The sequence below is a fragment of the Carlito syrichta genome, unplaced genomic scaffold (assembly GCF_000164805.1).
Source record: "Carlito syrichta isolate Samal-C Ts95f unplaced genomic scaffold, Tarsius_syrichta-2.0.1 Scaffold309850, whole genome shotgun sequence".
NCBI classification, from domain to species: Eukaryota; Metazoa; Chordata; class Mammalia; order Primates; family Tarsiidae; genus Carlito; species Carlito syrichta.
Genome location: NW_007253946.1, coordinates 85313 through 112186, shown reverse-complemented (window position 1 = coordinate 112186; position 26874 = coordinate 85313). Strand labels below are relative to the sequence as shown.

Sequence of the window (26874 nt, the reverse complement as noted above, 5' to 3'; positions counted from 1 at the left end):
AAAGGAGAAAAGTTAGAATGAACTATCTAATTCCAGCAGACTCTCACCCCCCACCCCCACCATAAAAACGTCAGAGGAGGCAGGCATAGAGGCCCACGTCTATAATCCAAACACCTTGGGAGGATGAGGTGGGAGGAGTGCTTGACCAGGAGTTCAAGACCAGCCTGGGCAACATGGTGAGACCTCATCTGTACATAAAAGTTAAAAAATTAGCTGGGCACGGTGGCATACACTATGTTTCTTGGTGGTGTTCCCAGTTACTGGGGTAGCTGAGGCAGGAGGATCGCCTGAGCCCACAAGGTGGTGGCTGTGGTGGCCATGAGCATGATACTGCACTCCAGCCTGGGTGACACAGTGATACCCCGACTCAAACAAAAAAAATTTCAAATGAGGCTACAACCAAAGGAAGGGTCACTCCTGGATTAAACTGTATCTGACTGCAGTAGCCAAAGGAAGGTGTCCAGGGAAGGCAGCCTATTCAGACTGGCCTTTGAGCGCAAGAGTAGCTTGAAGACTTGCACAGTCACTGGCATCAAAACCAGGTGGCGGTTTCCCTTCTCTCTCGACGAGTAAAAAGGCTTCACCAACACTGCCACACTGTCTTTTCCAGGAGTCAATGCCAAGCCTAAAGTGATGGAAGACTGCACCTCTGGGACAGATGCGCTGGTGACAACCACGGGCAGAAACATGTCACGGTGGAGGAAGCCTGGAGGCAGGATATGCCGGTACGGGAGCAGCCAAGGTGGCAGAGACAGGAGGGGGAACCATCATGGCAAGGCACTGAGGCCTGAAGCCCAACACTGCTCTTGCCAGTCATCAGCAGGCACCAGGTGACATACGACTCCATCACGGGTCCCGAGCCAGGGGCCGCAGGGTGGACCGTCCCTTCCATGGATGGAGCCACTGGCAGCTCACGGCGTTCGTCAGAGCAGAGCTGAACACCCCGACCCCTGCCTGCGGGAGCAAGGTCAACCATCCTCAGCCACTGCTGCTGGACACAGACAGGCTGACATCAGCCTTTGCCACAGGTTTGACAACATTTATAAGCTCAACCTAAAACCACAAGGCAAGCACACTGCAATGAAGTGGCTGCAGTGAAGTGTCTCGGAACCATTGCAGCTTCAAGCCGTGTGGAGTCACCAGCAGTGAGACCCCCATCCCCACCTCGGAACACCCCAGGACAGCAGCCACTCTGAGCCTCTGGATGCCCCCTGACGGCAGATGCTCTGAGCCTCAGGACACCCCATGATGGCATATGCTCCGAGCCTCAAGCCCCAGCTCCAAAGTGGCTCAGAGCCCACCCAGGGTGAGCAGGAAGTGACCACACTTCCAACTCCATCCAGGAACTGGGGAGGTCCGCTGGCCTTGGGGGCCATCACCGCTGGCAACATGAAGCCAAGCATCCAGAGGGAACCCAGCACTGCAGGCACTCTCCCAACAGGCGCTTGGGGAAACCACGGCCCGATGGGCACCATTGTGGTGCCTACCTGCCTGAAAGGCGTCTCCAAGGATGAATACCCAAAAGCCGACAGAAGAACACCTGTGGTCTGATTACACTCTGAGCCCCAATTACACAAGCAGATGCTCGCCCAAAGCTCCCAGCAGGCCTGGTAAGAATACTCGGTCATTATGTTATGAGATTCTGTATTATGAACGTGCAGACTCTTGCAAGTGCTGACACATACATGCACCATTGCCTCCTGTCTGCATAGCCTGGAGGGCCAACTCCCTGGTCCTTTTTGGAAACTGACCTGGGCATGGGGACGGGGGCAGCACTGGGGATGAGGTGGGGACAGCACGGAAGTCACCTGCTGTACCAGCCATGCTGGATGGGTTAGCTGCAGCCACCTAGCAGGGTAGGCCAGGCAGTACCAGATGCGGCTCCCACAGCTTCGTCCAGGTCACCCACCGACCCACCCGTGATCAGCAGCTCACTCAGCTACTCCCCCGCCCTGGCACATGCTCATTAAACACCTGACCCTAAGAGGACACCCGTGTCACAGTGTCACAGAAGTGGGCACCAACTGTTCAGGAGTACAGAGTTTGACACCAAGGCCCACGTGAGCCACAGTGCTGCCACACGTGTGGTGCTCGGCACAGACCTTCCACTGGGGTAACAGAATCAGTATACACCAAAGGCTGGCAAATAACACACTCCAGCAACCACTGCTCGCCCCGCCAAGAGAAAAAGGTCATGCCTAAAGTTCCTGGCAAAGAAGCGGGTTTAGGAACTCCACCTTGCTGGCTTTGGCCAGCCACTATCATGGCGCTCTGAAGTTCAATGTAGAATCACCCAAGAAAGCAGTTTCTGAAAACAAAATGCTCCTAGTGTGGCACTTCTCAGGAAGGGGAGCTTTCACACTTGAAACTGTGGAAATATATTTTACATTTGCCACCCAATGCACATGGGTGTACAAGTCTCCTGAAGAAAATACCTTTATTATGCTCTACCCCATGCAATTTTTCTTTGGTTTGTCACCAAGGCTGCAGTGCAGTGGCTCACTGCAGCCTCAACCTTCTGGGCTTAGGTCTGATACTTCCACCTCAGCCTACCAAGTAGCTGGGACTACAGGCATGCAGCACCACGCCCAGCTAATTATTTTATTTTATTTTATTTGGTAGAGATGAAGTCTCACTATGTTGCTCACGCTGGTCTCCAACTTTTGGACTCAAGCAATCCTTCCACCTTGGCCTCTCAAAGTGCTAGGATTATAGGCGTGAGCCACTGTGCCCAATCCTATTACATTTCTTAAAAGTATTTGGGGACCAATTTTTGGACTGTAGGTCCTTAGGTTTTTAGCTGTGGTGTTACAAATGCAGCTCCCTGGCACCCACTTAGATCTACCAATCACCAGGGGTGGCCTCCATGTGACTTGCAAGCGTCAACATTCTGAGCAGGCTACAGACCAGCAAGTCCCCCAGGCTCATCCCCCGGACGCTCTCAGACGGAAGGCTGGAGAAACAGAAAAGACACACAGCCCACACACAGCAAGCGCAGAGAGGAGCATTCAAAGGCACATCAGAAGACAGGCAGGCACCTCTCCACTGATCGCTGTTCATGTTTCCATTGGTTTCTTTATTTTCAAAGTTCTTGAATTTAAAAATACTTATAAACATTCATTCAACAAACGTGTTAACTCCTAGTGTGCACTAGGAACTCTTCTAGTTGCCTAGGATACAGCAGGGGGCAAAAGCACCCCCAACTCATCGTCCCTAGTGAGTTACGCTCTGCTCCAGCAGCAAGGCAACTGGCTAAACACTGAGTGAACAAACTGACGAGCTCTGAAGACAGCACCTTCCATCTGGGCCGTGGCTCTCTTGGCTTGCATCTTTGGGGAAACAGACTAGTGCACCAGAGAAACCTGGCACTGCAGGTAGGAGACAGACCACAAGAAGCCACCTGGCCCGCGTGCCCCCCACCACCACTTCATCAGACACCAGCCGTGTGCTCAGAAGCACCAGACTTGGGCACACATCACACCATATTCCCCTACCACCCCAGATCACCGAGTCCTGAGAGGCCAGGGTGGGTCTTTGCTCCTACTGCGCTCCCGGCACCTAGGCTAATGCCTGGACAGAACCCCTAAAGCACTGCTGAAGAGCTGACTTGTGCCATGACATGATTGCAGCTCTTCAGGGAGGTGTGCTGTGTTCACATGGAATGCCTACAATAATGCTGCGAACATGAGGCAGATGGCAAGTCAAAGAAAGCGACCATGTCCCAGAGCCTCACACTCCTAATGGTCTAGAACTGCCATTTGTTAGTTATGCCCATTCTGTAGCACGTCAAGTACTTGACCCTAAGATCTAGTCTGTAAATTCTACTGAAGAAAGCTTTCAGTTACCTCTACCAAAACTAATTTTGAAAAAGAGAAACTACTATTTTATTAGAAGAATCAGACATGAAGTTCGTTTTCTTACACCGGTCAGTGATTCCTTATCAGAAAGCCTCATTGTTTCTCAGGTTTGTGACAAAAATTCACCTGAACCAGGCAGGACTCCCTGTGCTCCGCCCCAGTCCCTATGACTGCCTGACTGTGCTGGAGGAATCTTTGCGTTAGGCTATGGAGAGCTGCCCAGACCCACTGACGGCGCTAAACCATCTAAAGCATAGGCATCATGAGGTCTTTGAAAAGGAGAAAACTCTTAAGTCCAAACCCCCCAGGCTTCAGATAAAGGACTCCAGTACACCTCACACAATAAACAAGATCAATGCCACTGAGGCCTGTGCTGGGCACTACTACCACCTGCTGACACCAGTTTAGAACTACAAGCATGTAACAAAATGGAAAGGGTTTATTCTGCTTTTAGCAGTGAGACACACCCATGACTTGGAGAAAGTAACTATTGTGAAAATAAATTCTCAGTGGATTTCAAAGTTTGAGGTTTTTTTAAACAATATGCTGAACCTTTTTCCACCCATACTGCATAACCTGAAACTGGATTATTCACCTTGATTTAGTGTAGACGAAAAACTTTTAGACTGAACTCTAATGCATGGTGAGGGCTCTGGCTACAGGCTGCGACATAAGGGCAGATGCCATCAAAACCAAAAATAAATTACACCACTGGCGATTCTCAACAGAGCTAGAAGCAATGCCAAGGTTACAGGAATCTCACGTTTTTGTTTTTGAGTTGGAGTCTCACTCTGCGCCCAGGATGGAGTGCAGTGGCAGGCTCACAGCCACTGCAGCCTCTACCTGCTCGGCTCAGGCAATCCTTCTGCCTCAGTCTTCCAAGTAGCTCGAACTACAGGCACGCATCACCACAACCAGCTATTTGTTTGATTTATTGTAGAGATGAGGTCTCGAACCCCTGAGCTCAGGCAATCCTCTCGCCTCAGCCTCCCAAAGCACTGGGATTACAGGCTTGAGCCACCGCGCCCGGCCTAGGAATCTCACATTTTATGTAGCGCATAGTCACAGGTGGCAGCGATCATCTGAAACCTACTCCAGACCATAACAGCCTTTTGAAGTATTTGCATGTTCAAAATAACTGCTGTACTAAACAAGCTTGAGTATCTGCTCCATACGTTTCCCAGGAGTTGAATGTATGGTGTGTCGTGTTTAATCCCCAAAGGACGTGAGCTTGGGAACCCTAACGCCTTCTGAGTCTCTCCTCTTGCTCCCTGACGACCATGATTAGAGGTGGCAGCTCTTTGACATGGGAAGTATGTTACAAATGTCTGCTGAGTTTACTTCCAAGGAGTTATCAGAATTGAACTTTTAAAATTAGGTCTAATGTGTTCTCAGTGGTAAAGCTATTTTAGAAAAGATCTTTCCCTTCTACAAAAAAAGTGTGTTCCTAAATAAATCACAAGGATTCAAATAAAAATATGTAAGTTTTACTATTCGTTAATGCTCAATCTGAAATTTCAGAATCAGAAGTCAAGGCTATGCCCTCCTTTCACAGAAAAGAACACTGAAGTCCAGGTAGAATAAAGTGATTTTTTCCCCCACTGCACTATGACAGAAACTGCGCCAGGTGCCTACAGCTCCTGGCACGGCTCTACTCCTAAGGTTTTACTTACAGGCTAAAGCTCAGCTTCTCTTTGGTTCTCTTCTCAAAAGACCTAAATTCATGAACTTGTTGAACTCAGTTATTAAGACACCACCTGCTCCATTCCAGGGGCAACTCTCCCCTTTCCAGTTCTTGACAAGGTGGGGTCACAGCCATTTATGTGGGTGTCCTCTGTCATCTAGCTTCAAAGTTAAGGAGACCAGGTACAAATTTGAGATGCCCCTTCAGGTGTATCTAGTCTCAGACCCACACTGACGCAGCTAACCTGTTCTAGACATCAACTTCTAAACTGCTAAGATTTTATCAGCAGTATCAAGTACGATTTAACCAGAAACAACAACAAAGGACTTGGATACTGGAAAACAGCATTAAAACTGCTCTAATAATTCTGAGAACACAGTAGAATGTGAATAAATGAATTCACATTTTATTGCATTCACAGTATTTGGGTGAAATAAATGAAATTCAAAATCTTTTCTAAAAACGAGTAAGGGGTTTATTAAGTGGAAAATCCAAAAACATTATTTGGTTAAATAAATTTATTCTTTAAAATTTTTTTTTTTAGTTGAAGTCTCACTCTGTCGCCCAGGCTGGAGTGCAATGGCATGCTCAAGGCCACGGGAGTCTTGACCTACTGGGCTCAGGTTATCCTTCTACCTCAGTCTTCCAAGCAGCTGGAACCATAGGCATGTGCCACCAAACCTAACTAATTTTTTTGATTTGCTGTAGAGACGAGGTCTCGCCATGTTGCTCAGGCTGGTCTCGTACTCTTGAACTTAGGCAATGCTCTTGCCTCCACCTCCCCCAAAGTGTTGGGATTACAGGCTTGAGCCACCACGCCCGGCGTTCTTTAAAATATTTTAACATACACCTTCGTGACTATTTTGTTAGAGGGGAACAAGGAAATTAGCTTAGAATAAAGTGATATATGTACAACAACTTTGGAAATAACCAGCAAGACAAAAATGCTAATGTTTATAGTGATTTAAGATGGTAAAATAGTTAAGCTCTCAGATTAAGCAGTGCAAGCCACAGCTTGCAAGTCTATTTACTCCCCATGACTGCAATCCTTAATGTGAGGCATAAACAAGTTAACCCATTCCCAAATCACAACTGGCCAGGACAGAGAGAGAGGCCATCAGAAACAGGATAAACTTGAATGCTGGTGCAACATGCACTCTCCTCCTATTTCAACGTTCAACACATTGGCAGCAACTCCATTTAACAGAAAAAACATTAATTACTATTCAAGCAAAAAGTACTATGATGGGAGACAAAAGTGAAGATTCCTGCTTAGAAAAATCCTTTAATAGGCCAGACATGGTGGCTCATGCCTGTCATCCCAGTACTTTGGGAGGCCAAAGTGAGGGGTTTTCAAGACGAGCCTGGGCAATGAGGCGAGATCTTGTCTTTACAATACATTTTAAAAACGTGCTGGGCAAGGTGACTCAAGCCTGTATTCCCAGCACTTTGGGAGGCCAAGGTGAGAGGATTGCCTGAATCCACGTGTTCAAGAACAGCCTGGGAAACTTGGCGAGACCTCATCTCTACAATAAATCAAAAAAATTAGCCGAGATAGCATGCCTGTATGTAGTTCCAGCTACTTGGAAGGCTGAAACAGAAGGATCACCTGAGCCCAGCAGAACACCACTGGGGTGACTGAGTGTGCCATTTCACTCCAGCCTGGGCGACGGAGTGAGACTCCCACTCAAAAAAAAAAAAAAAAAGGGCCAGTGACTCAGTCTGTAATCCCAGCACTTTGGGAGGCTGAGATGAGTGGATTGCCTGAGCCCACGTGTTCGAGACCAACCTGGGCAATTTGGCGAGACCTCATCTCTACAATACATCAAAAATTAGCCGAGTTTAGAAGAGCACGCCTGTAGCTCCGGCTACTTGGAAGGCTGAGGCGGAAGATCACCAGAACCCAGCAGGTCGACAGTGGGGTGGCCGTGAGCATGCCACAGCCTGGGTGACAGAGTGAGACTGCGACTCAAAAAAAAAAAAAAAAATTAGCTGGGTGTGGTGACGCATGCCTGTAGTTCCAGCTACCCAGAAGGCTGAGGTAGAAGGATCGCCAGAGCCCAGCAGGTTGAGACTGTGATAGGTATGATTGTGCCACTGTGCTCTTGTCTGGGCGACAGAGTGAGACTCTAACTCAAAAAAAAGAAAAATCCTTTAATATCTTATATTTCTGAATACAGTAAAAAGCCTTGTAAAAATGCATTGATGAAGATTTAATTTGCAAGGAAAATTCATTTTCTCAATACGGATAAATTTTTTTCCTTAGATCCTTTTAAATTCCAAAACCTTCTTCAGAACAGATAAATACAGCATCTTCAATGGACAGCTCAAGACAGTAAAGCTGCACTTAAAGGATGCTGTCTCTGCTCAGAGACCGCCAGGAGCAAGGAAGATGGATACTGTGCCACTGGCCCTTTCTTAGCCCTCGGCCATGACGTTGTGCACCAAGGAGACCCAGGAATCAATGAAATGTGTTCTAGGTGAAGTGAGTTTCACAGACAATCAAGTCTTATGAAATAATTTTTTGTTTTCCCTTTTCCCCAAAAGTCAAGTTAATCTACCACTGGATAGAAATCAGGACAAAGATAAGAGCCCCAAATCCTCCATCATTTCAAGATCAAAATTATGAAGACATTTCTGCTTAGAAAAGCTAAAATGTAAAAATGAAGAAATAGTAGTATACTGTGGCAAAAACTTACAGCATCTTGTAAAATATACAATAAGTGACATTTGGGAAAAACTTTATTGCTCTTGATGGAACACAGCACCACTTTGAAGAATAAAAGACGGTTAGAATTAACCACCTTTTAATCAACAATCGGCATTCATAGGAAAAGTGCTTAAAGAAGCAGTTCTGGAAAAAGGTTAGTGGGATGAAATTTCTGTATTGTGTATTTTAAATATATTATCCACTGTCTTCATTAGACAATCAGCAATCTATTTTAGTAATGTAATATCAGATTTGCTACCACCAGTCTCATTATCACCCAACAAATATAAAATTCAAGGGACAGAAAAGGCATTCAAACTTATAAAACAAGTTAGAACATTATAAAGTAATCTTTATGCCAAAAACATTTCAGGTAATTATTGCTTAAATATACAGTGATCACACCTGTGAAATTTTCCAACTCATGAGTGAGAAAATGTCTTCTGTGTGCTAACATTTTTATCCTAAGAGATAAAGATGGTGCAGCAATTGCTTACCCCCAGTGGAAAATAGCCCACTTTTCCCCCAAACAATTTTTAAAAACAAATGTCATCATGGTGATTCAGGAATCAGAAATAAGAAAACAACATGATTACACACATGCTATACATGAAGTCAGCCAAATGAATTCTTTATGATTATCTGCAGCTAGCACTTTGCTCAGTCTTTAGAAAGTAAGGTTTTGTACGTTTCCTTATTCTACAAGAAAAGGTCTGAATGGATCAACTGCTATGCAGAAGCACAGTATTTAAAATGCAGTCTTCTATAAGAAGTAATTAAATTTTAAAAGCCAACCAATCTAACATCAAATGTGATTTCTTCTGAGACAGATTGTATCTATCAGTTTCTTTCTATGTTCTTTGATCATCTGAAATATCAGAATTCCTACACTGGTTATCTTCGTGATAAAATGTGAGATGACCTTACATAAAGTAGCTTGACTTTCTCTAACAACTATTTCTGTCAATAATTGTATCCAATGTACTCATCAGTCATATTTGGAAGCAGGCACAAGAATTCTACAAAAGTGATAAAATTGTAGAATACTACACAGGTGATAGTGCAAGTGAACTGTATCCTTAAGGGAGAAAACAGAAATAAATAAAAATCAAACCTCTACAGATGAAGGGGATTTCAGATACTTATGGCTGGCATAGAAGAAAACAGAATTTTATGCTTTCATCAGACATTTTTACAAAGAAAACGTCTTGATGATCTTGTTTTCAACTTACAGTCATTTTATATATATATATATACATACATATCTATCTATATACATATATATATATTTTTTTATTGATTGGGGTGATGCAGAAAGCCACAAATGAGAAAAGGACACTAAGGTTTTAATGAGGGGAACAAAAAGTCGTTTTACCAGTATAGATCCACATTACAGCACACCAATATTGACAGCATTCTCTTGTCTATTTTTGGTACAGAAGATGGTATCTCTCTACATAACCTTGTAAGGCTTCAGTAACTAAAACGTAAAACAAAACAAACAAACACCCCCCAAAACAAAACAAAACAAAAACCCCAGCCTATTAGTTTACAGTTTATTTTAAAAATTCCGAAAGACACTGCAAGTTCTAAACTTAGTAGTGCTACCCACACACAACTACCAGGTAAAGACCCAGTAAGAGCCCCTCAAGGAAGCTTTCGACAGCAGAGTTGTGTGATGTGGATGTTTCATACTACAAGAAAAAATTATACATGGCACATTCTCATTCATATTCTGTAATGTAAAAAGTTACAAACATACCTAATCAAATAAATAATAATAAAAAAAAGAATCTGAATGTATTTGTTAAGTATCCTAAAACCACTACATAGAATAATGGCAACTTTCACTCACAGATTATTTACATGGTAATACCCAGTGTGGGTACACTGCTACAAAACTCAAAACAGGAGGAGTAAACTTGAAATGTTTTCCATAATAAAGATCTAGCAGCATGACTACCTAATGCTGTTTTATCCCAGTTGCTTCTGAAACGTTCCTTTTTAGTCTGTTTCTTCGTCCAGTTCATAATTGTCTTTATCATAAATATCTTTCACTAGAAGAACCCGCACAAGCATGTTTTCCAAGGTGCTTCGGTCCAGGGAAGCAGACGTGTACCAGACAGGGCTATCTGTAGAACTAGAGCATTCTGGTTGCAAATAAAAAACATCCATTCTCTGATTAAGATTCTGTGGACTTTGGGGGAAAGGAGAGAAAAAGTCAATTTCACAAAATTTTCCACAACTTCTCTTCCTTCAAGAATAATTCAGACCCCACTAACCACATCATGTGGTCAGATCCTAGGCTCCATTGCTTAGATTATTCTGGTATTAAAATACTCAAGTTATTTCAGTGATGAGCAGATTAGCCCCCACTGTAACTTCAACTCTGTATTTCACAGAATCTAAGATGCCAACAATAGACACACCATTATTTTAATGTTACAATAAGCAAGTAAATCACTGTCAAATTCAATTTTAAGACGAATCCATTTACACCTGTACCTCTGTTTCAGACATAGTGAAAGGTGAAAAACACATCCAGGCTGAGCATCTCTAATCCAAAACCCAAAGTCCAACACCAATGGAACACCACAAGTGGAGAGCCCCACACCTGACCTCTGGGAAGGGGTTGCAGCCAGAATGCAGGCACACACAGTTTACTAAGCATCCCAGGGACAAGAATACCTTTGGGCCACATGTAAATAAGGTGACTTTCAGGCTGTATGTACAAGGTGTCTGAAACATAAGTGTATTTGTGTTTCAGCTTGGGTCCTAACCCCATAATGACTCATTATGTAAATGCAAATAATCCAAACTCTGAAACACTTCTGATTCCAAGCATTTCAAGTCAGGGACACTCAATCTGAACTACTATCATCCTGTAGCGATGTTACTGTTGATACACATTTGTGATGGCCTCCTGGGAACCTCACTGTGGTTTATCAAGTTGTTTCTATAAGAAGCATATTCTGAGTTCACGTTAAAACCCTTTTGAAAAATAGAGAGTGCTATGTAAAATAATGGACAAGCATAACATAATCTTTGATCCCTAACACTGTATTGGTTTATATGTTTAAAAATGCTTGTTGGTCTAAGACTGGGAAAACACAGCAGTGGCGTGACTGGCAAGAGCAGAACTTTCAGAAGACTACTGGCTCTCTCAGACCGCCTTAAAGAGCTCTCTTAAACAGAAATGCTTCATTCCGTCCCAACCCATCTAGCTGACCTCTGAACACATTTTACACCAGGGGTTGACTAACTACAGCCAGCACCTATCTGTGTAGTTCTATGATAACACAGCAGCATGTCATGAACTTATACACAGTCTTTGGCTGCGTTCTAGCTGCAACACAGAACCGTCTAGTTGCAACAAAGACACTAGCCCAGAAACCCCCCCTACCCTATTTACTCCCTGAGCCTCTACAGAAGAGGTCCGTGCCCCTGCTTCACAGTCATCAGAACTGCCACCACTTAAAAGAGGGCAGCAGCAACTGCATCGGTGGAAAGTGATGTCTTAACACATGCTGGAATCGTTAAATATGAAGAGAGGTGGGCATTTCACAATAATGAGTCTAAAAAGTGATAACTGAATATGCTTCGATATAAGTGAGAAGAGAGATAAAACTAAAAAATAATCAAATAAAAGTTGAGCTATGGCCACCATGTTTCTTGGCCTTGGTCCCCTCCCCTACCTTGGGGAGGTGAATTTTCTCTCTCTTTCTCATTTACTTTCTAAATAAACCATATTTTCTAATCTAAAAAAAAAAAAAATCAATGAAAAGAAATTATCTCTTGGTAGCCAACTTACACTACCATTTTTAAACACTAAGCATCATGAACACTCACCTTTTAGACAAGTAGCATTCAAACATCTTCACAGGACATCTAGAAGGATTGGCTGTGTTTTCAATCTGTTCAAATACTGGCTCATCATCTTCATGTTTTCTCTTTCCAGTAGTAATTTTATCTTAAAAAATAAAAAGTAAACAAACCACCTTAAATGAACCTTGAAGATAGTGCTATTCATTCCTAGTGTCTGTTATACCAAAGAATGGGCCTAGCCTTCCCAGGTGCTAAGTTACATCTTATGGTGATGCACAATTTTTCAAACAAAAGGAACTGAGACATCTTAAGAAGACACAGGTTGTCTTATTTTAGAAAATGGCAGTCCTCAGGTTCTTTTTTTTTTTTTTTGAGTTGGAGTCTCACTCTGTCACCCAGACTGGAGTGCAGTGACCACTCCTGGCCACCGCAGCCTTGACCTGCTGGGCTCCAGCGATCCTTCTGCCTCAGCATTTCGAGTAGCTGGAACTACAGACGCACGCTACCACACCCGGCTAATTTTTTTTTGATTTATTGTAGAGATGAGATCTCGCCAAGTTGCCCAGGCGGGTCTCGAACCCACGGGCTCAGGCAATCCACTCACCTCAGCCCCCCAAAGGCGCGGGATTACAGGCTGAGCCACCGAGCCCGGCTAGTCCTCAGGTTCTTAGCAAGTGACCCGGGTGGTCTTCAGCAAAGCAGGTGTGACTATCCCTATCACAGACAATCTCAAAATAAGACTCTGGGACGCTACCTTCATTATCTGTTCCACATAAGGAAGATACTTGGTATCGAAGACATGCTTTGTTTTCCATTGTTAAAGGATTTTTTTTCCAATGCCTAAACACAGTGCCAAAGGAAAGTCTTAAGTGTTGTTCCACTGTTTTCAGGCCAAAATACTTAGTGTTAAAGTAGAACAGTGTATTCAGAAGAGCTACTGGAGAGTGGGATCCTAGTTGTTTTATCCTCCAGAGATAGTCTTCTTCAACTCGAGAAAATATTGACCCTTAAATAGAGAGAACTATTTTAAAAGAGTTATAATAAATAAAACAGCTTTCATTTAACCATCTAGAAGTAGATGACGTTTACTTAAGAACAAACCTATGCCAATCTTCCATTCACACCAGGTCAACTGTAATGAATTTCAGAATTACTATGCAGCTGTCTAACAACACAGAGGGTAGGAAACACACCAGACTATGGAACTGTCATCTCTGGAATAAGGGACCGGATGTTTGCTTCTGTTCTTCAGTAGGACAAGCAGACAATGGTCAGAAAGGAATTTAGATCTGTAGAATTCCTGAAAAAATACGTGATCCCAGATATATATATACACATTTTTTTTCACACATCTAAAACTGTGGTTTAAGAGAAATTTACATCAGAATCTCCACTGGAGGGCTTAGGACATAAACATCCAGTCTCGTACTCCAGAGAAAGTAGATCACATTGCTTACAAAGGTCTTCATAAACACTAGTTATTTATCAGATTCATTTCTAATTCAACAAAAGATGAACATCAGATGAGCGCACAAGTAAGTACTTGGAAAAATACGCTATCTAATTTAAATGATTTTCTCATTATTCTCAACATACTTTCTGTAAAGATAACACTCCCAGTATCAAAAGCCAATGCCTTTATGTAAAACAGCATTACCATCTGGAAGTATGCTTGGTTGCCAACTTCGGAGTATTTTATTCAATTCTTGCTCAAATGTCTGGTATCCGGGATCAATAAATATGTTGTCTTTTCTATTACTTCCACACAAGTACTACAAAAAAAGCAATAAATTTCTTGAAGGACAACCAGCTAATTATAACAATGAATATAGTATACTCTGTATTCCTTAAGATGAGAATCTTCAGTACGTCAGACAAAAGCCAGAATGTCTGACTCTATAGTATCCGCTTACAATATAGTGCTAAAGAAAAGTTTAAATTTTAAACAAGAATAATTAATGACTAAAGAAACACAGTGAGGGGCCAGGAGGATGCGATGCTGCCACAGTTGTGGGAAGCACGTTTCGACATTCTGACCACCAGGCAGGGGTTGCTTCTTACTGTCCCTGAACTAGACTCTCCCACTGCAAGACAGAAAAACTAGTGGCTCTCATAACTGACTGTCACGAACCTTGAATCTTACCAGTGAGAGTTGTCACAGAATAAAGTTTAAAGACCAGAGGGATTTAAAAATAAAATAATGCAAAAGAAGACTGTACAATAACAGTAGCACAAAGAATGGGAGTCAGAGACTGGGAGCCACCATTAGGAGGCTCTGCAGTCGCAGGATAAGGGCAGGGTATTAGCTAAGGGCAGGCGCTGATTATAAACACTAGTGCTGATTATAAACACTAGTGCAGATTATAAACACTCGTGTAACCAGTGAACACACTTTCAAAAAGTACAAATAATAAACCAAGAATGGAGAAAAAAACCAGATCACAGAAATGTTAATTCGAAAGAAAGCAGAATAAGACGAAAAAACAAAGAATGGAAAAGACTATTATACCACCAGCAGGATGACAGATTTTATTTATTTATTTATTGAGTTGGAGTCTCACTACATCACCCAGGTTGGAGTGTAGTGGCATACTCACGGCCCAGCATCGACCTGCGGGGCTCCAGTGATTCTTCTGCCTCAGCCTTCCAAGTAGCCGGAACTACAGGCACGCACTACCATGCCCAGCTAATTTTTTTTATTTACCGTAGAGATGAGATCTTGCCAAGTTGCACAGGCTGTTCTCAAACCCGGGGCTCAGGCAATCCGTTCACTTCAGCCTCCCAAAGCGCTGGGATTGCAGGCTTGAGCCACCGCACCCAGCCTTGGACAACAGATTTTAAACCAGCGATAGTGGTAATATATTAAGTGTAAAAGGTCAGCAAGAGTCCATGAGCCCTGTCCAGCCACGGCCTATTTCCGTAAATCAGGTTTCCTTGGAATACAGTCCCCTCCAGTCCCTTGCACTGTCCACACGGTTCCCAGCCATGCCAGCAGAGCTGAACGGCTGCAAGACACAGCCAAGCATGGTCTGTGAAGCCTGCAACAGTTGCCATCTGGTCCCTCACAAAAAAGCTTACTGGTTCCTGGTCTAAACACACCAATTAAAAGATAGATAAGATCAGATTGGATTTGTTCTTTAAAAGCAAGGCTCGAGCCGGGCTCGGTGGCTCAGCCTGTAATCCTGCACCTTTGGGAGGCTGAGGTGAGTGGATTGCCTGAGCCCACGGGTTCGAGACCCGCCTGGGCAGGTGAGACCTCATCGCTACAATAAATCAAAAAATCAGCGGGGGGCGTGGTAGCGCGGGCCTGCAATTCCAGCTACTCGGAAGGCTGAGGCGGAAGGATCACCGGAAACCAGCAGGTCGAGGCTGCAGTGGCCGGGAGCGGCCACTGCACTCCAGTCTGGGCGACTGAGTGAGACTCCAACTCAAAACAAATAAATAAAAGCAAGGCTCAACAATATGCCATCGATAGAAATCCTACTTCATAAAAAGGTGCAGATAAATGAAAAGTGAAAGAAAGAAAAAATATACACTATGTATGCACTCGTCAAAACCTAGTCCAGAGTAGCATCTTCTAAGTTGGCCTAATGCTACTACTACCAGTTGGAGAAATGCTAGCAGAACAAATGCTCCCCCATCATGCCTTCCAAGTGGGATGACAGGCCAACTGGTAAGCGCCTGCAAATCAAGGAGGACACACGCCAGATCCTTCCCCTGCCTCTGGGCCAGTCAGGAAGTAGGAGCTCTAGAAATCCCACTTCCTATCTCACCTGTCTGGATAGTCCCATTGTTACAATTATAGCACTGATTGGTTAAAATAAAACATCATGATTCAAACTATTTATTTATTTAATTTTTTTTTTTTTTTTTTGAGCTGGAGTCCCACTCTGTCGCCCAGACTGGAGTGCCGTGGCTGCTCCCGGCCACCGCAGCCTCGACCTCAGCCTTCCAAGTAGCCGGAATTACAGGCATGCGCTACCACGCCCAGCTGATTTGATTTATTGTAGAGATGAGGTCTCGCTGCCCAGCCGGGTCTTGAACCCGCAGGCTCAGGCAATCCACTCACCTCAGCCTCCCAAAGGCGCGGGATTACAGGCTGAGCCACAGAGCCCGGCTGATTCAAACTATTTAAAGGGACTACCCATTTCTGTAAAGTAGCATTCCTAGTTTTTAAAATGCAAACTTGGCCGGGTGTGGTGGCTCACCCCTGTAATCTCAGCACTTTGGGAGGTGGAGGTGAGAGGACTGACAGAGCCCAGGAGTTGGTGACCAGCCTGGGCAACATGATGAGACATTGTCTCTACAATACATCAAAAAAAGTAGCTGGGTGGGGTGAAGTGTCCCAGCTCCTCTGAAGGCTGAGACAAGACAGAAGGATCGCCCAAGCCCTTGAGCCCCCAAGCCCCTCCAGGTCAAGACTGCAGTAGCCATGATTGTGCCACTGCACTCCAGCCTGGGTAGCAGAGTGAGACTCTGACTATATAAAACAATCACTGAAATAAAACTCCCAAGTTTAGAAAAGCAATTCATAATTTTTGCTCTTATAATAAAACAATATATATAAAAGTGAGGGAAAAGATTCTGAAATAATTCTTTTCACCTGTGAATCTAACAAAAAAGGAAAATTTCTATGTACACTCAGAACGTCAGCAATGTTAACAAGCCAAAAACTACTAAGCTCCCAACTCAGCTCTACTGAAAGCAGTTCCCAAATGAAATGCCAAGACATGGGCCTTCTTAAAGGTTTCTCCAGGCAATCTCTAGGCTGTTGTGCACTGGCACCCTTACCATGATCATGGCTCACGTGGTCATGACTTCCTGGGCTCACGCAATCCTTCTGTCTCAGCCTCCTGAGTAGCTAGGATTGCAGGCACACGCCACCACACCTGGATAACTTTTTTTTTTTTTTTTTTTTGGTAGAGATGAGGTCTGGCTATGTTGCCCAGACTGGTCTAGAACTCCTACGTTCAAGCAATTCTCCCGCCTCGGCCTCCCAAAGTGTAGGCATTACAGGCATAAGCCACAGTACTTGGCCTTACAAGATATTATTATTATTATTCCTTCTTGAAGACCTTGATAAGAAAATCACATTTCCTATCAACATTGTTATTATTGTCAGATGAGAACAAAATCAATAATTGCATACAGAAAAAAATGCAGTCTTCCAAAAATAACTTCTATTTCTATATACATCATTGAAGCAACATTGAACAGCACTGATTTCCAGAAAGCACATTTTAGATATCTGATTATCTTATCTTTACAATGAGTTTTAGGATTGTTTTTAAAGTCACTTATAAATACCCCCCAGTCTTTGAAAACAAATCAAGTGTATGAAAATGTGTCCAAAGATGAAAATAAACAGTACATGGTTTTTAAAGATAGCGGTAAGTTGTGAAACATAAAAATTCCCATCTTAATCATTTTTAAGTGTACAGTTCAGCAGTAAAATAATTTTTTGAGGAAACATTATGTGAATACACAAAGAACTTATTTTAGGGCTGGGCGCAGTGGCTCGCGCCGAGTTAAGAGGCTTGCTTGAGCCCAGGGGTTCGAGACCAGCCTGAACAACTTGGTGAGATCTCATCCCCTACAGTAAATAAAAAAATCAAGTCGGGCATGGTGACGTGTGCCTGTGGTTCCAGCTACTTGAAAGGCTAAGGTGGAAGGATCGCCTGAATCCAGCAGGTTGAGGCCGCGGTGGCTGGGAGCGTACCACTGCACTCCAGTCTGGGCAACAGAGTGAGACTCCAACTCAAAAAAAGAAAAAGAATATATTTTAAAAGGACATTTTGACATATGCTACACATGAATAAACCTTGAAAACACTATGCTAAGTAAAATAAGCCAGACACAAAAGGACAAATACTTGCTGAGGTATCTAAGATGGCCAGATCCACAGACCAGAAGGCAGCTAGGAGCCGGCTCACTGCCTAACACACACAGAGGTTCAGCTTTGCAAGATGAAGAGCTGTGGAGATGATGGTGGTGCTGGTTGCACAATGTGAATGCACTTAATGCCACTGAACTGTACAGTTACAAACAGTTAAAATGGTAAATTTCATGTTATGTGTACTTTACTACAATAACAGAAATTGGGGGGAGTGAACCTACACATAATTCATAATCATTCATAATCAATTCATAGTCATTCGTTTAGCTCTCAAACTTCTAATAGTATTTGGAGTTCTAATACTTAAAGAATCCATTCAATAAAAAGGAATCCAGAGACTCAACTTCCTGTGGTAGTGTTTTCCTTTATTTAAGTCAAGGAAAATAAAAACGTAACATATGAAACTTTGTGGAATGTAGTAAACTAGTTTTAGAGGGAAATGTATAGCTTAAAATGGTTTTCTTAAAAAGAAGATCTCAAACCAATTACCTAAGCTTCCATCTTAAGAAGCTGGGAAATAAAAGAGCAAATTAAGAAAGAAAATAATAAAGTCATGACAACCATCCAGCTCAACAAGGGCCTGCCTGCGTTGGAGACAGCATGGTACAGGAAATGGCTTTCAAGAGGGTTAACGTAATAAACAACTTGTTCTAACACCAGAAGATTGGGGTGATTTCACCTACGGCTGGTACAATATTTATAAATACTATTCCTACTCTTAAAAAAAAAGAAAACTATTAGGGACACACACAGGCCTTAAACCTCTGAGCCAGAACCACTGGGGTCCTGTGTTTGGGAATACATACTTCTCCCAGCCCTACAGGGAAAAAATGAGGCGTGCAGATAAACACATTTAACATGCCTATAGTATCTGGGCAGGTGCCCTGAACCTATTTAGAAACATTAATAACTCTATAGTAATTTCAACAGTTAACATTTTATGGATGGATATTAACACTCAGTGTAATAAGTAAAAAAACCAATATCCTCATAATCTTTCGAGTTGGGTTTTACTGTCAAATGTGTTTTCCTGAAAAAATCTCTGGCTTTCAGAAGCTTGAGGAGCCTGGAATGGTGGGCCTATGTCTCCATCTAAGCATGAGGCTCAAAGTATATGTGAAGCCATCACACGGAAATAAGAAGAGGTAAGCCTACCATCTTTCTTCTCTGTTGCTACTGCAAAGTATATATGACCCTTGAACATGCAGTCATGTGCAGCCATGCACTGCATTCCACCACCACTTACATCATCTTAGGCAAATCTCTATCCTGAAGAGAAAATAAGTAAGATACAAACTCAGACAATGCTAGTCTTCCTCAGTAACTCATTTCATTATCAAATAGCTATTAGCTGAATAACATTAAATTTTAGGCCCAAAACAAAACTCTAAATCTGTCTTTCTATTCTGCAGGCACAACATTTTTGTCTCCAAGAAATACCACAACCACCTTTTATATTAATGCTATATTTGAAAGCAGTCATCAAATCACTAACCTCTTGTATTCCAAGGCAGAGGTAATAGATGCTGTCAGGTGCATAATTCTCTCCATTTGGCCGCCGGATCTCATTAACAAAATGGGCTAGCCCATAGTTAAGCTCTGCTGTGGTGTGAGAGAGTAGATCCTCTTTTAACTTTACTGATTTAGCTAAAAAGAAAAAAAATAAAATAAATGTTGTTATTTACTGTCTTAAGGTTAAGAAACTTTCTGAAATTAATTTGTTCTTTATCATAATTCAAAATAAAATGCATTCTTAGAAACGTTTCAAACTACATTTATGCTTTTTTTAAGACAGTCAATAACAGAAATCTTGATATTAAATAGAACTTAGGAGAAACAAAATCAAAAAACTTACGAGATTTTAGCTCATCTAATACCAGAAGATCTTCATCGAGTTGCCTAGTTTTGACCCAGTGTTTCCATGCATTTACACCATACGTGTATTTGAAAGGAAAGCTGCATTCTGAATTGTCAGAACTATCATCATGAGACTGGTATCCTGATACAGCTTTTCTCTTGGCTCCCTATTAGTAAAACACCATAGTAAAATATTTTTTACGCCTATATTAATTCATGACTCTCAACAAAGGCGACTACAGCCAATCCTTAAACCACATAGGCTGGAGCTGTGTGGATCTACTTATACATGCATTTTTCTCAATAAAAGTGACAACGAATGTGCCTGTCTCTCCTTACTGCCCTGCCAACCTCCTCCAGCAACTCCACCTCCCCACCCCGAGACAGTAAGACCAGTCCCCTGCTTCCTCCACCTCAGCCTACTCAACAAGCAGACAAAGATGAAGACCTTCATGATGATCCACTTCCACATAATAGTAAGTGTATTTTCCCTTCCTTATGATTTTCTTGGTAACAAATTCTTTTCTCTAGTTCACTTTATTGTAAAAATATAGTATACATATAACATATGAGATATGTGTTAATCAACTGTTTATATTATCAGTAAGTAGGCTATAAGTAGTTAAGATTTGGGGAAGTCAAAAGTTATATGTGAATTTTCAACAGTGCAGGGGGTCAGTTCTCCTAATCCCTGCACTGTCCAAGGGTCCAGTGTAATTAGAAATGTATGTTTTTGCTTAGAATCAGCTGGCATTCCTGAATCTGACAATAGTTTATTATTTATAGCAATTCTTGAAATGCATTTCCAGGAATGTTATGTGTCTACATAAATCACTTTATATAACAAAATCATGTTAAATTCTACTGCGAGTCACTGATGATGAGAAAACAAATATATGACAATAAACTAATAATCTAAAAATGTAGGAGAGGACATTTAGAACATTTTAGCAACTCCACCTTACAGGGAACAGCACTCAACTACTCTGCACTTTCTTGAAGATACTGTCTTCTGTACAAAACTTTTCAATTTTTATGTAATCCAATTTATCCATTTTTTTCCTCTTGTCTTTCTTGTGTTCTTACTATTATATCTAAGAAAACTATGCCTAAGCTGAAGCCATAAAGAAGTAGGTCTGTCTTTTCTCTGAGTTTTCTGTTTCTAGTTCCTACATGCAGGGTGAGAACCCACTCTGGGTGAACATCTATCTGTGTGGGTGTCAAACAGGACTCTATCTTCCTCTTTTTTTTGGAGTTGGAGTCTCACTCTGTCGCCCAGACTGGAGTGCAGTGGCCGCTCCCAGCCACCACAGCCTCGACCTGCAGGGCTCCAGCGATCCTTCCGCCTCAGCCTTCTAAGTAGCTAGAACTACAGGCGCGCACTACCTCGCCCGGCTGACTTTTTTATTTATTGTAGAGATGAGGTCTCACCAAGTTGCCCAGGCGGGTCTCGAACCTGCGGGCTCAGGCAATCCACTTACCTCAGCCTCCCAAAGGCACGGGATTACAGGCTGAGCCACCGAGTCCGGCGTCTATCTTTCTCTTACTGCCAGTACTTATTCCTTTTTCAGTTTTCTTTCTTTTACAGAAAGTTTGTGAAAGCCATCTTTCTTAAAGGGTTTTTAAATCTTGCTTTATATTGGAAATCAGAACCACAGAAAGTTACTAATAGAACATCTACAAAGGCATAGCTATTACTGCGTCTAGATCTGGCCTACCTGAATGATCACACAGTCCAGCATATTTTCCTAAGTTTTGACATGCTTAAAGAGGCAGATATAAAAAACTGTATGCCTCAACCTCGTTGACTAAACTCATTTAAAAAAATGACGGAAAAAACAGCTCTCTAGCAAAGTCTCAATTCTCCTCAAACAACTGAATTGAACTGAAACAACAGTCTTCTATTTTGACCTCATATCAAGATAAACTTAAAAAAAAAAACTAAGTGGCAATAAAATATTCACTCTTTTTCTATAATGTAACAACTAAATCTGAGATTTGTATTACTGGGAAATAAATCACCTCTTAAAATCTTTTAGAAGCCGGGCTCGGTGGCTCAGCCTGTAATCCCGCGCCTTCAGGAGGCTGAGGTGAGTAGATTGCTGAGCCCGCGGGTTCGAGACCCGCCTATGCAACTTGGCAAGACCTCATCTCTACAATAAATCAAAAAACTAGCCGGGCGTGGTAGCGCGCGCCTATAGTTCCAGCTACTTGGAAGGCTGAGGCAGAAGGATCGCCGGAGCCCAGCAGGTCGAGGCTGCAGTGACCGGGAGCGGCCACTGCACTCCAATCTGGGTGACAGAGTGAGACTCCAACTCAAAAAAAAAAAAATATTTTAGAACGTAAAAAACAAAAAAAAACACTTTCCCATATTCTCGGGCACAGCAAAAGCTCACTGTGCCCTTCTCTGTACCTACAAAAATATTGCTCTACTGAGATATTAAGTGAATACAAGACTATTATTAAACTGTGTACCTTATATGTATTTACTTTTACATTTTTATTTTACTTGCTCTCTCAGATTGAAAGTACCTTCTTTTTAGATCGAGGCCTGGGCTGCTCCTCATATTCTTCTCCAAACACAGGTGGTAATAAAAACTCACTTTCCATATCCAGCTCCTCAGCAGCTGACAATTAGAATGAGAAGGACTCTGACTGCAAACTCAGTAACACAGGTTTATGTTACATGAACACAGCCAACAGATAACTAGCCACAGAATGTGAACAGGCATTCGTACACGAGGACAAAACATGGGCTGGACTGGGAGGAATGACTTATTGCACCTGATGTGGTCTGTGAGTTCTCATACAGCCTGTTCAGACCCCCACAATATTCTATGTACAATGAATAGCAACACAGAGTCTTCATGGAAACATGTGATATCAGAATAATTATTATAGTCTGAAACTCAATTATAAGACCTAAATGGTCTCAGTGCAAATGGTTCAATCTATTAAATCTTTTGCCAAAAGCGAATGTTTTATAAATTCTACTAAATTACTTTAGAAAGTTTATTTTTAAAGCTCAAAGAAATTCTTTTTAAGTCCCACCATTCAATCTATGTCTCATTCCAGAAGTTCATTGTTAAGTTTTACATGGGGGAAAAAAGAAAAAATAAATATGAACACCAAAGGCAACGACATAAAATAGTACCTCTGGGAAAATCTATTTCAATATCCAAGTCTGGTTCGTATGGCACATCAGGCATGGCGGACTGCATCTCTGGGTCAGAGCTCTTCAAGAGGTCTGAACCAATTATATCTGTTTCAATCATCACACCTGTAATCAATCCATAACATCATTAGAAACCAAACATGAGAACCCCAACCACATCTGTATTTACTCTAGCAAAAGGAAGTCATCTAACTGCAAATCCAGTACAAAAATAATCAAAATGTCACAAGAGAAATAGGTATTTCTGTAGCTATCTTAAAATGTAAACTATACACTTCATAATTACAATTAGATCATCACAAGTACATGAAAACTTTTAATTCTGCAAATTTTGACTATCTCCCTTCAAAAGTTAATAGGTGTGTTTTGATAGTAAAACAACTCTAATACGTAGAAAATTTATAAAAGCAACTTCTTGTCAGAAATAAACTCATGAGGATAGATAACTGCAGTTTTCAATAGTCTTGAACTTTGACCTAGGTTTCCCATCTCATTCGATATATGTATGTTCACAATTGACTTCTAATGTTCTGATTAGCTGCTCTCAAATGTTTTTTGTGCTGTAATTAGAGTAAGAAATGCATTTTATCCAATACAAAATCAAGGGTGATGGTGGGAGACAGACAGACATGCATACACTGGACACAAAGGTTTCACAAGACAATACTTACCCTTTCTATGAGGGATTCACGCTAACATTTTTTTTCCTGTTCCACTTCATTTAAAAAAAAAAAAAAAAAAAAAAACACTGGCTACAACCCACTAAATAAGTTTCACAAGCCCTTAACACAGTGCTTCAAAAACACTGTCACATTACGAAATTCAGAGAAAACTACAGTATTTTGACTGCCCTCTAGGTCAAAGGGATTTGGACAGCTCAAAGCTGAAATGGGGCCATGGGTATCACCAGAGGGATGGGATAGGAACAAATATGCCAAGTGAACCATCCACACACATTTGCCATACTACGCCACGCAGCAAGCAGAGGCACCCCAGTGGAAATTAATGCAAACTATTTTCTTAGTATAAGCAAGAAAACAAAACTGGGATAACTATTGCACATAAGGGTTTGGATAATCATTACAGCCCACTACAAGTTAGTTTTGGGTCTGTGCTACTCATTAACCAGAATAATGCCAAACTAACTTTGTGAGTCAAATCCTAGTGAAACAGGGACATATGAGGGGGGACCCCCAAAAAATGGAATCTATTTATAAAAAGTTGTGTATTTATTCTTACATGTTGAAACTTCAGACTTAAACTTTAGTTCCCTTCAAAGTACTCTGTTTGATGCAATACACCTATTGAGATGCTTTATCAACTGCTCAAAACAGTTTTTGAACTCGTCAATTTTGATGTCTCTTAGTGTTTCTGCCATTTTTTGTTTCACTTCTTCCACATCAGCGAACCATTTCCCTTTAAGGACTTTCTTCATCCGGGAAAGAAAACAAAGTCCCTGGGGTGAAACTGGGTGAATAGGGAGGGTAGGGCACAGGGGGCCATGCTGTTTTTCGTCAAAAACTGCTGAACACTCAGCACAGTGTGGGTAGGTGCACTTATAAATCACCCATCAAGAAATGGGCAAACATGTTGCTTTAAAAGAATATCCAAAAAAAAAAAATCGCCAAACCTAAGTGCAGCCTCTCACAACACTAGCTGGTACCTTGATGCTGATGGTTCCTAGAACACTTATCTGACAAGGGAAGCCTGTACTACAAATATGTAGAGTATTTGTAAAAGGGGCCCGCCCTCCAGAAGATAATTCCAGCTTTTTGTGGGTCCCTCCTCATACAGCTCCTACTGTGGAGATTGGGTTGGGTTTAAGGCGGCCCCAGCCAGAGGCAGCATGGCGCTCTTGGTATAAAATGTGCTTCTGCCCCAATGCTTCTAAAGCCCACATCCAGGGTAAGCACAACAACAGGCCCCGAGGGGCTGGCAGCAACCACCACACCCACGAAAACCCACAACACCCATTCAAAGGCATAGGGCGGCGCAGCTCACTGTTGATGCTGGCAGCCTCCACCTCCCCGCCATCTTCTGGCATCTCATCTGTCATCGTGAGCAACTGTGTGTCAAGAGCGTCTGAAGACACTTGGTTCTTGAGCTCCTCGATGGCTGCGGGGATCTTCTCACTGCTGTCCAATGGAGCAGGCAGAAAAACAGGAACTGGTACCTAGTTATGCACAGCATTTAGTGTTGTTAGATCCACTCAGCATCAAAAGGCATTTTTCCAAATTAAAAATTACTCTGACACAGGATCTCCTTTTATAATACTATACATATCAGATACAAGCTTTGGCAAGAACCACAAGAAAACTAAGACCTTGTTAACTGTGACAAGGAAACCCCAGAACACAGCTGCTACCTTTTGAAATAAAAATGAAGGGAAAGAACTGTCCAGGCATCTCTCTCCCCGTGGACTGTGGTAGCCAAGCCCCAACATCCTATTCTAAGTATGGCAAGTGATGGGGGGTGAAACAGTATAATGATATTTTATGTGAAACTCTGTTTCTGTTCTAAGCCATTTTGAACAACATGCACAGAGCAAATGCAGACATTGTAAAACGTTATTCTCAAAGACTCACACACACCTGGGTAAAGTAAACAAAGCAACCATGACAGCAGAAATTCCAGCAAGTCTCAGCTAACTGTCGAAGAGGGCGCAGATGGCCTCAACAGCTTCACGAAGCTAGTCACTGCAACCACGGGCATCCCTCGGTACCCGCAGGGCACTGGGTCCAGCACCCCCCGCAGGTACCCAAATCCGGGAGGCCACACTCAGGTCTTGCAGTCAGCCCTCTGTATACGCACACTGTGTATCCCTCAAATACCAATTTTCGATTCATGCTTGATTGTGGATGCAGAAGCAGCCAACATGGAGGGCCAACTGTTTACTGAAAAAAATTCATGGCTCAGTGGACATGTGGAGTTCTCACCTTTAGTGGTCAAGGGTCAACTGCACCCTGTGTTCCACAGCTGCGCCTGACACATCGCAAAATGGAAGACTTAAAGCATGACTTACAGGAACAGGAACTGTAGTGGGGACAGGAATGTTCTGGCTGTACATGTGCATCGGTACCGGGACATACACAGGCACAGGGATCGGCACCGGGACGTACTCCGTCTTCCAGTTGTCCTCTGAAACACAAAAGGGGATTGAAGAGCAGAGTCCACACCATGGACTCACCAGTTTAGCCACCTCGGTGCCCACTTAAAAGAAACCCCATTTGTACAAGATCAGGCAACTGAAAAACAACAGAGTTAGAAAGCAGCAGCTATTCTAACTTACAATAGCACAAACAGAACTGAAGTTGGTTTGGTTTTGTTTTTTTTGAGTCAGAGTCTCATTGTCGCCAGGCTTGAGTGCAGTGGCATGCTCATGGCCACCACAACCTCACCCTGCTGGGTTAAGGTGATCCTTTCACCTCAGTCTTCCAAGTAGCTAAAACTACAGGTGTGAGTCACCATGCCCAGCTAGTTTTTTAATTTATTGTAGAGACAAGGTCTCACCAAGTTGCCCAGGCTGGTCTCGAACCCGTGGGCTCAGGCAATCTTCTCGCTTCCACCTCCCAAAGTGCTGGGATCATAGGCATGAGCCACCATTCCCAGCAAGCTTTTTTTTTTTAAAGAACAATCTCCTTCATAAATATTATATAGGTCCAGAAACCATACTCCCACAAGACCCCTCCCAAAGGTTATTTACTAAAACAATACAGTTAATATTGTAAATCTGATGAAAATACACATTTGAGGCCGGGCATGGTGGCTCAACCTATAATCCCACGCTTTGGGAGGCCGAGGTGAGTGGACTGCCTGAGCCCGCGGGTTCGAGACCACCTGGGCAACTTGGCGAGACCTCATCTCTACAAT

At 42.6% G+C, this 26874-nt stretch overlaps 1 protein-coding gene across 2 annotated transcripts in view; it reads right to left on the bottom strand.

Annotated features, from left to right (window-relative positions):
- Window positions 1-8406: 8406 nt before the first annotated feature.
- Window positions 8407-26874, bottom strand: part of ZMYM2 (zinc finger MYM-type containing 2) — a 94318-nt gene continuing 75850 nt past the window's right edge. The window contains exons 14-23 of one of the 2 annotated variants that reach the window (XM_008067979.2): window positions 26027-26142; window positions 25006-25177; window positions 22984-23109; window positions 22362-22456; window positions 19828-19996; window positions 19468-19619; window positions 13734-13848; window positions 12831-13082; window positions 12101-12221; window positions 8407-10401 (exon numbers count right to left, since the gene is read on the bottom strand). In XM_008067979.2, the coding sequence (XP_008066170.1) occupies window positions 10392-10401; window positions 12101-12221; window positions 12831-13082; window positions 13734-13848; window positions 19468-19619; window positions 19828-19996; window positions 22362-22456; window positions 22984-23109; window positions 25006-25177; window positions 26027-26142 (1328 nt within the window). In that variant the 3' untranslated portion in view covers window positions 8407-10391. Of the gene's footprint in view, window positions 10449-12100; window positions 12222-12830; window positions 13083-13733; window positions 13849-19467; window positions 19620-19827; window positions 19997-22361; window positions 22457-22983; window positions 23110-25005; window positions 25178-26026; window positions 26143-26874 lie in introns of both variants that reach the window. The other variant, XM_008067978.2, reaches the window with a different exon arrangement.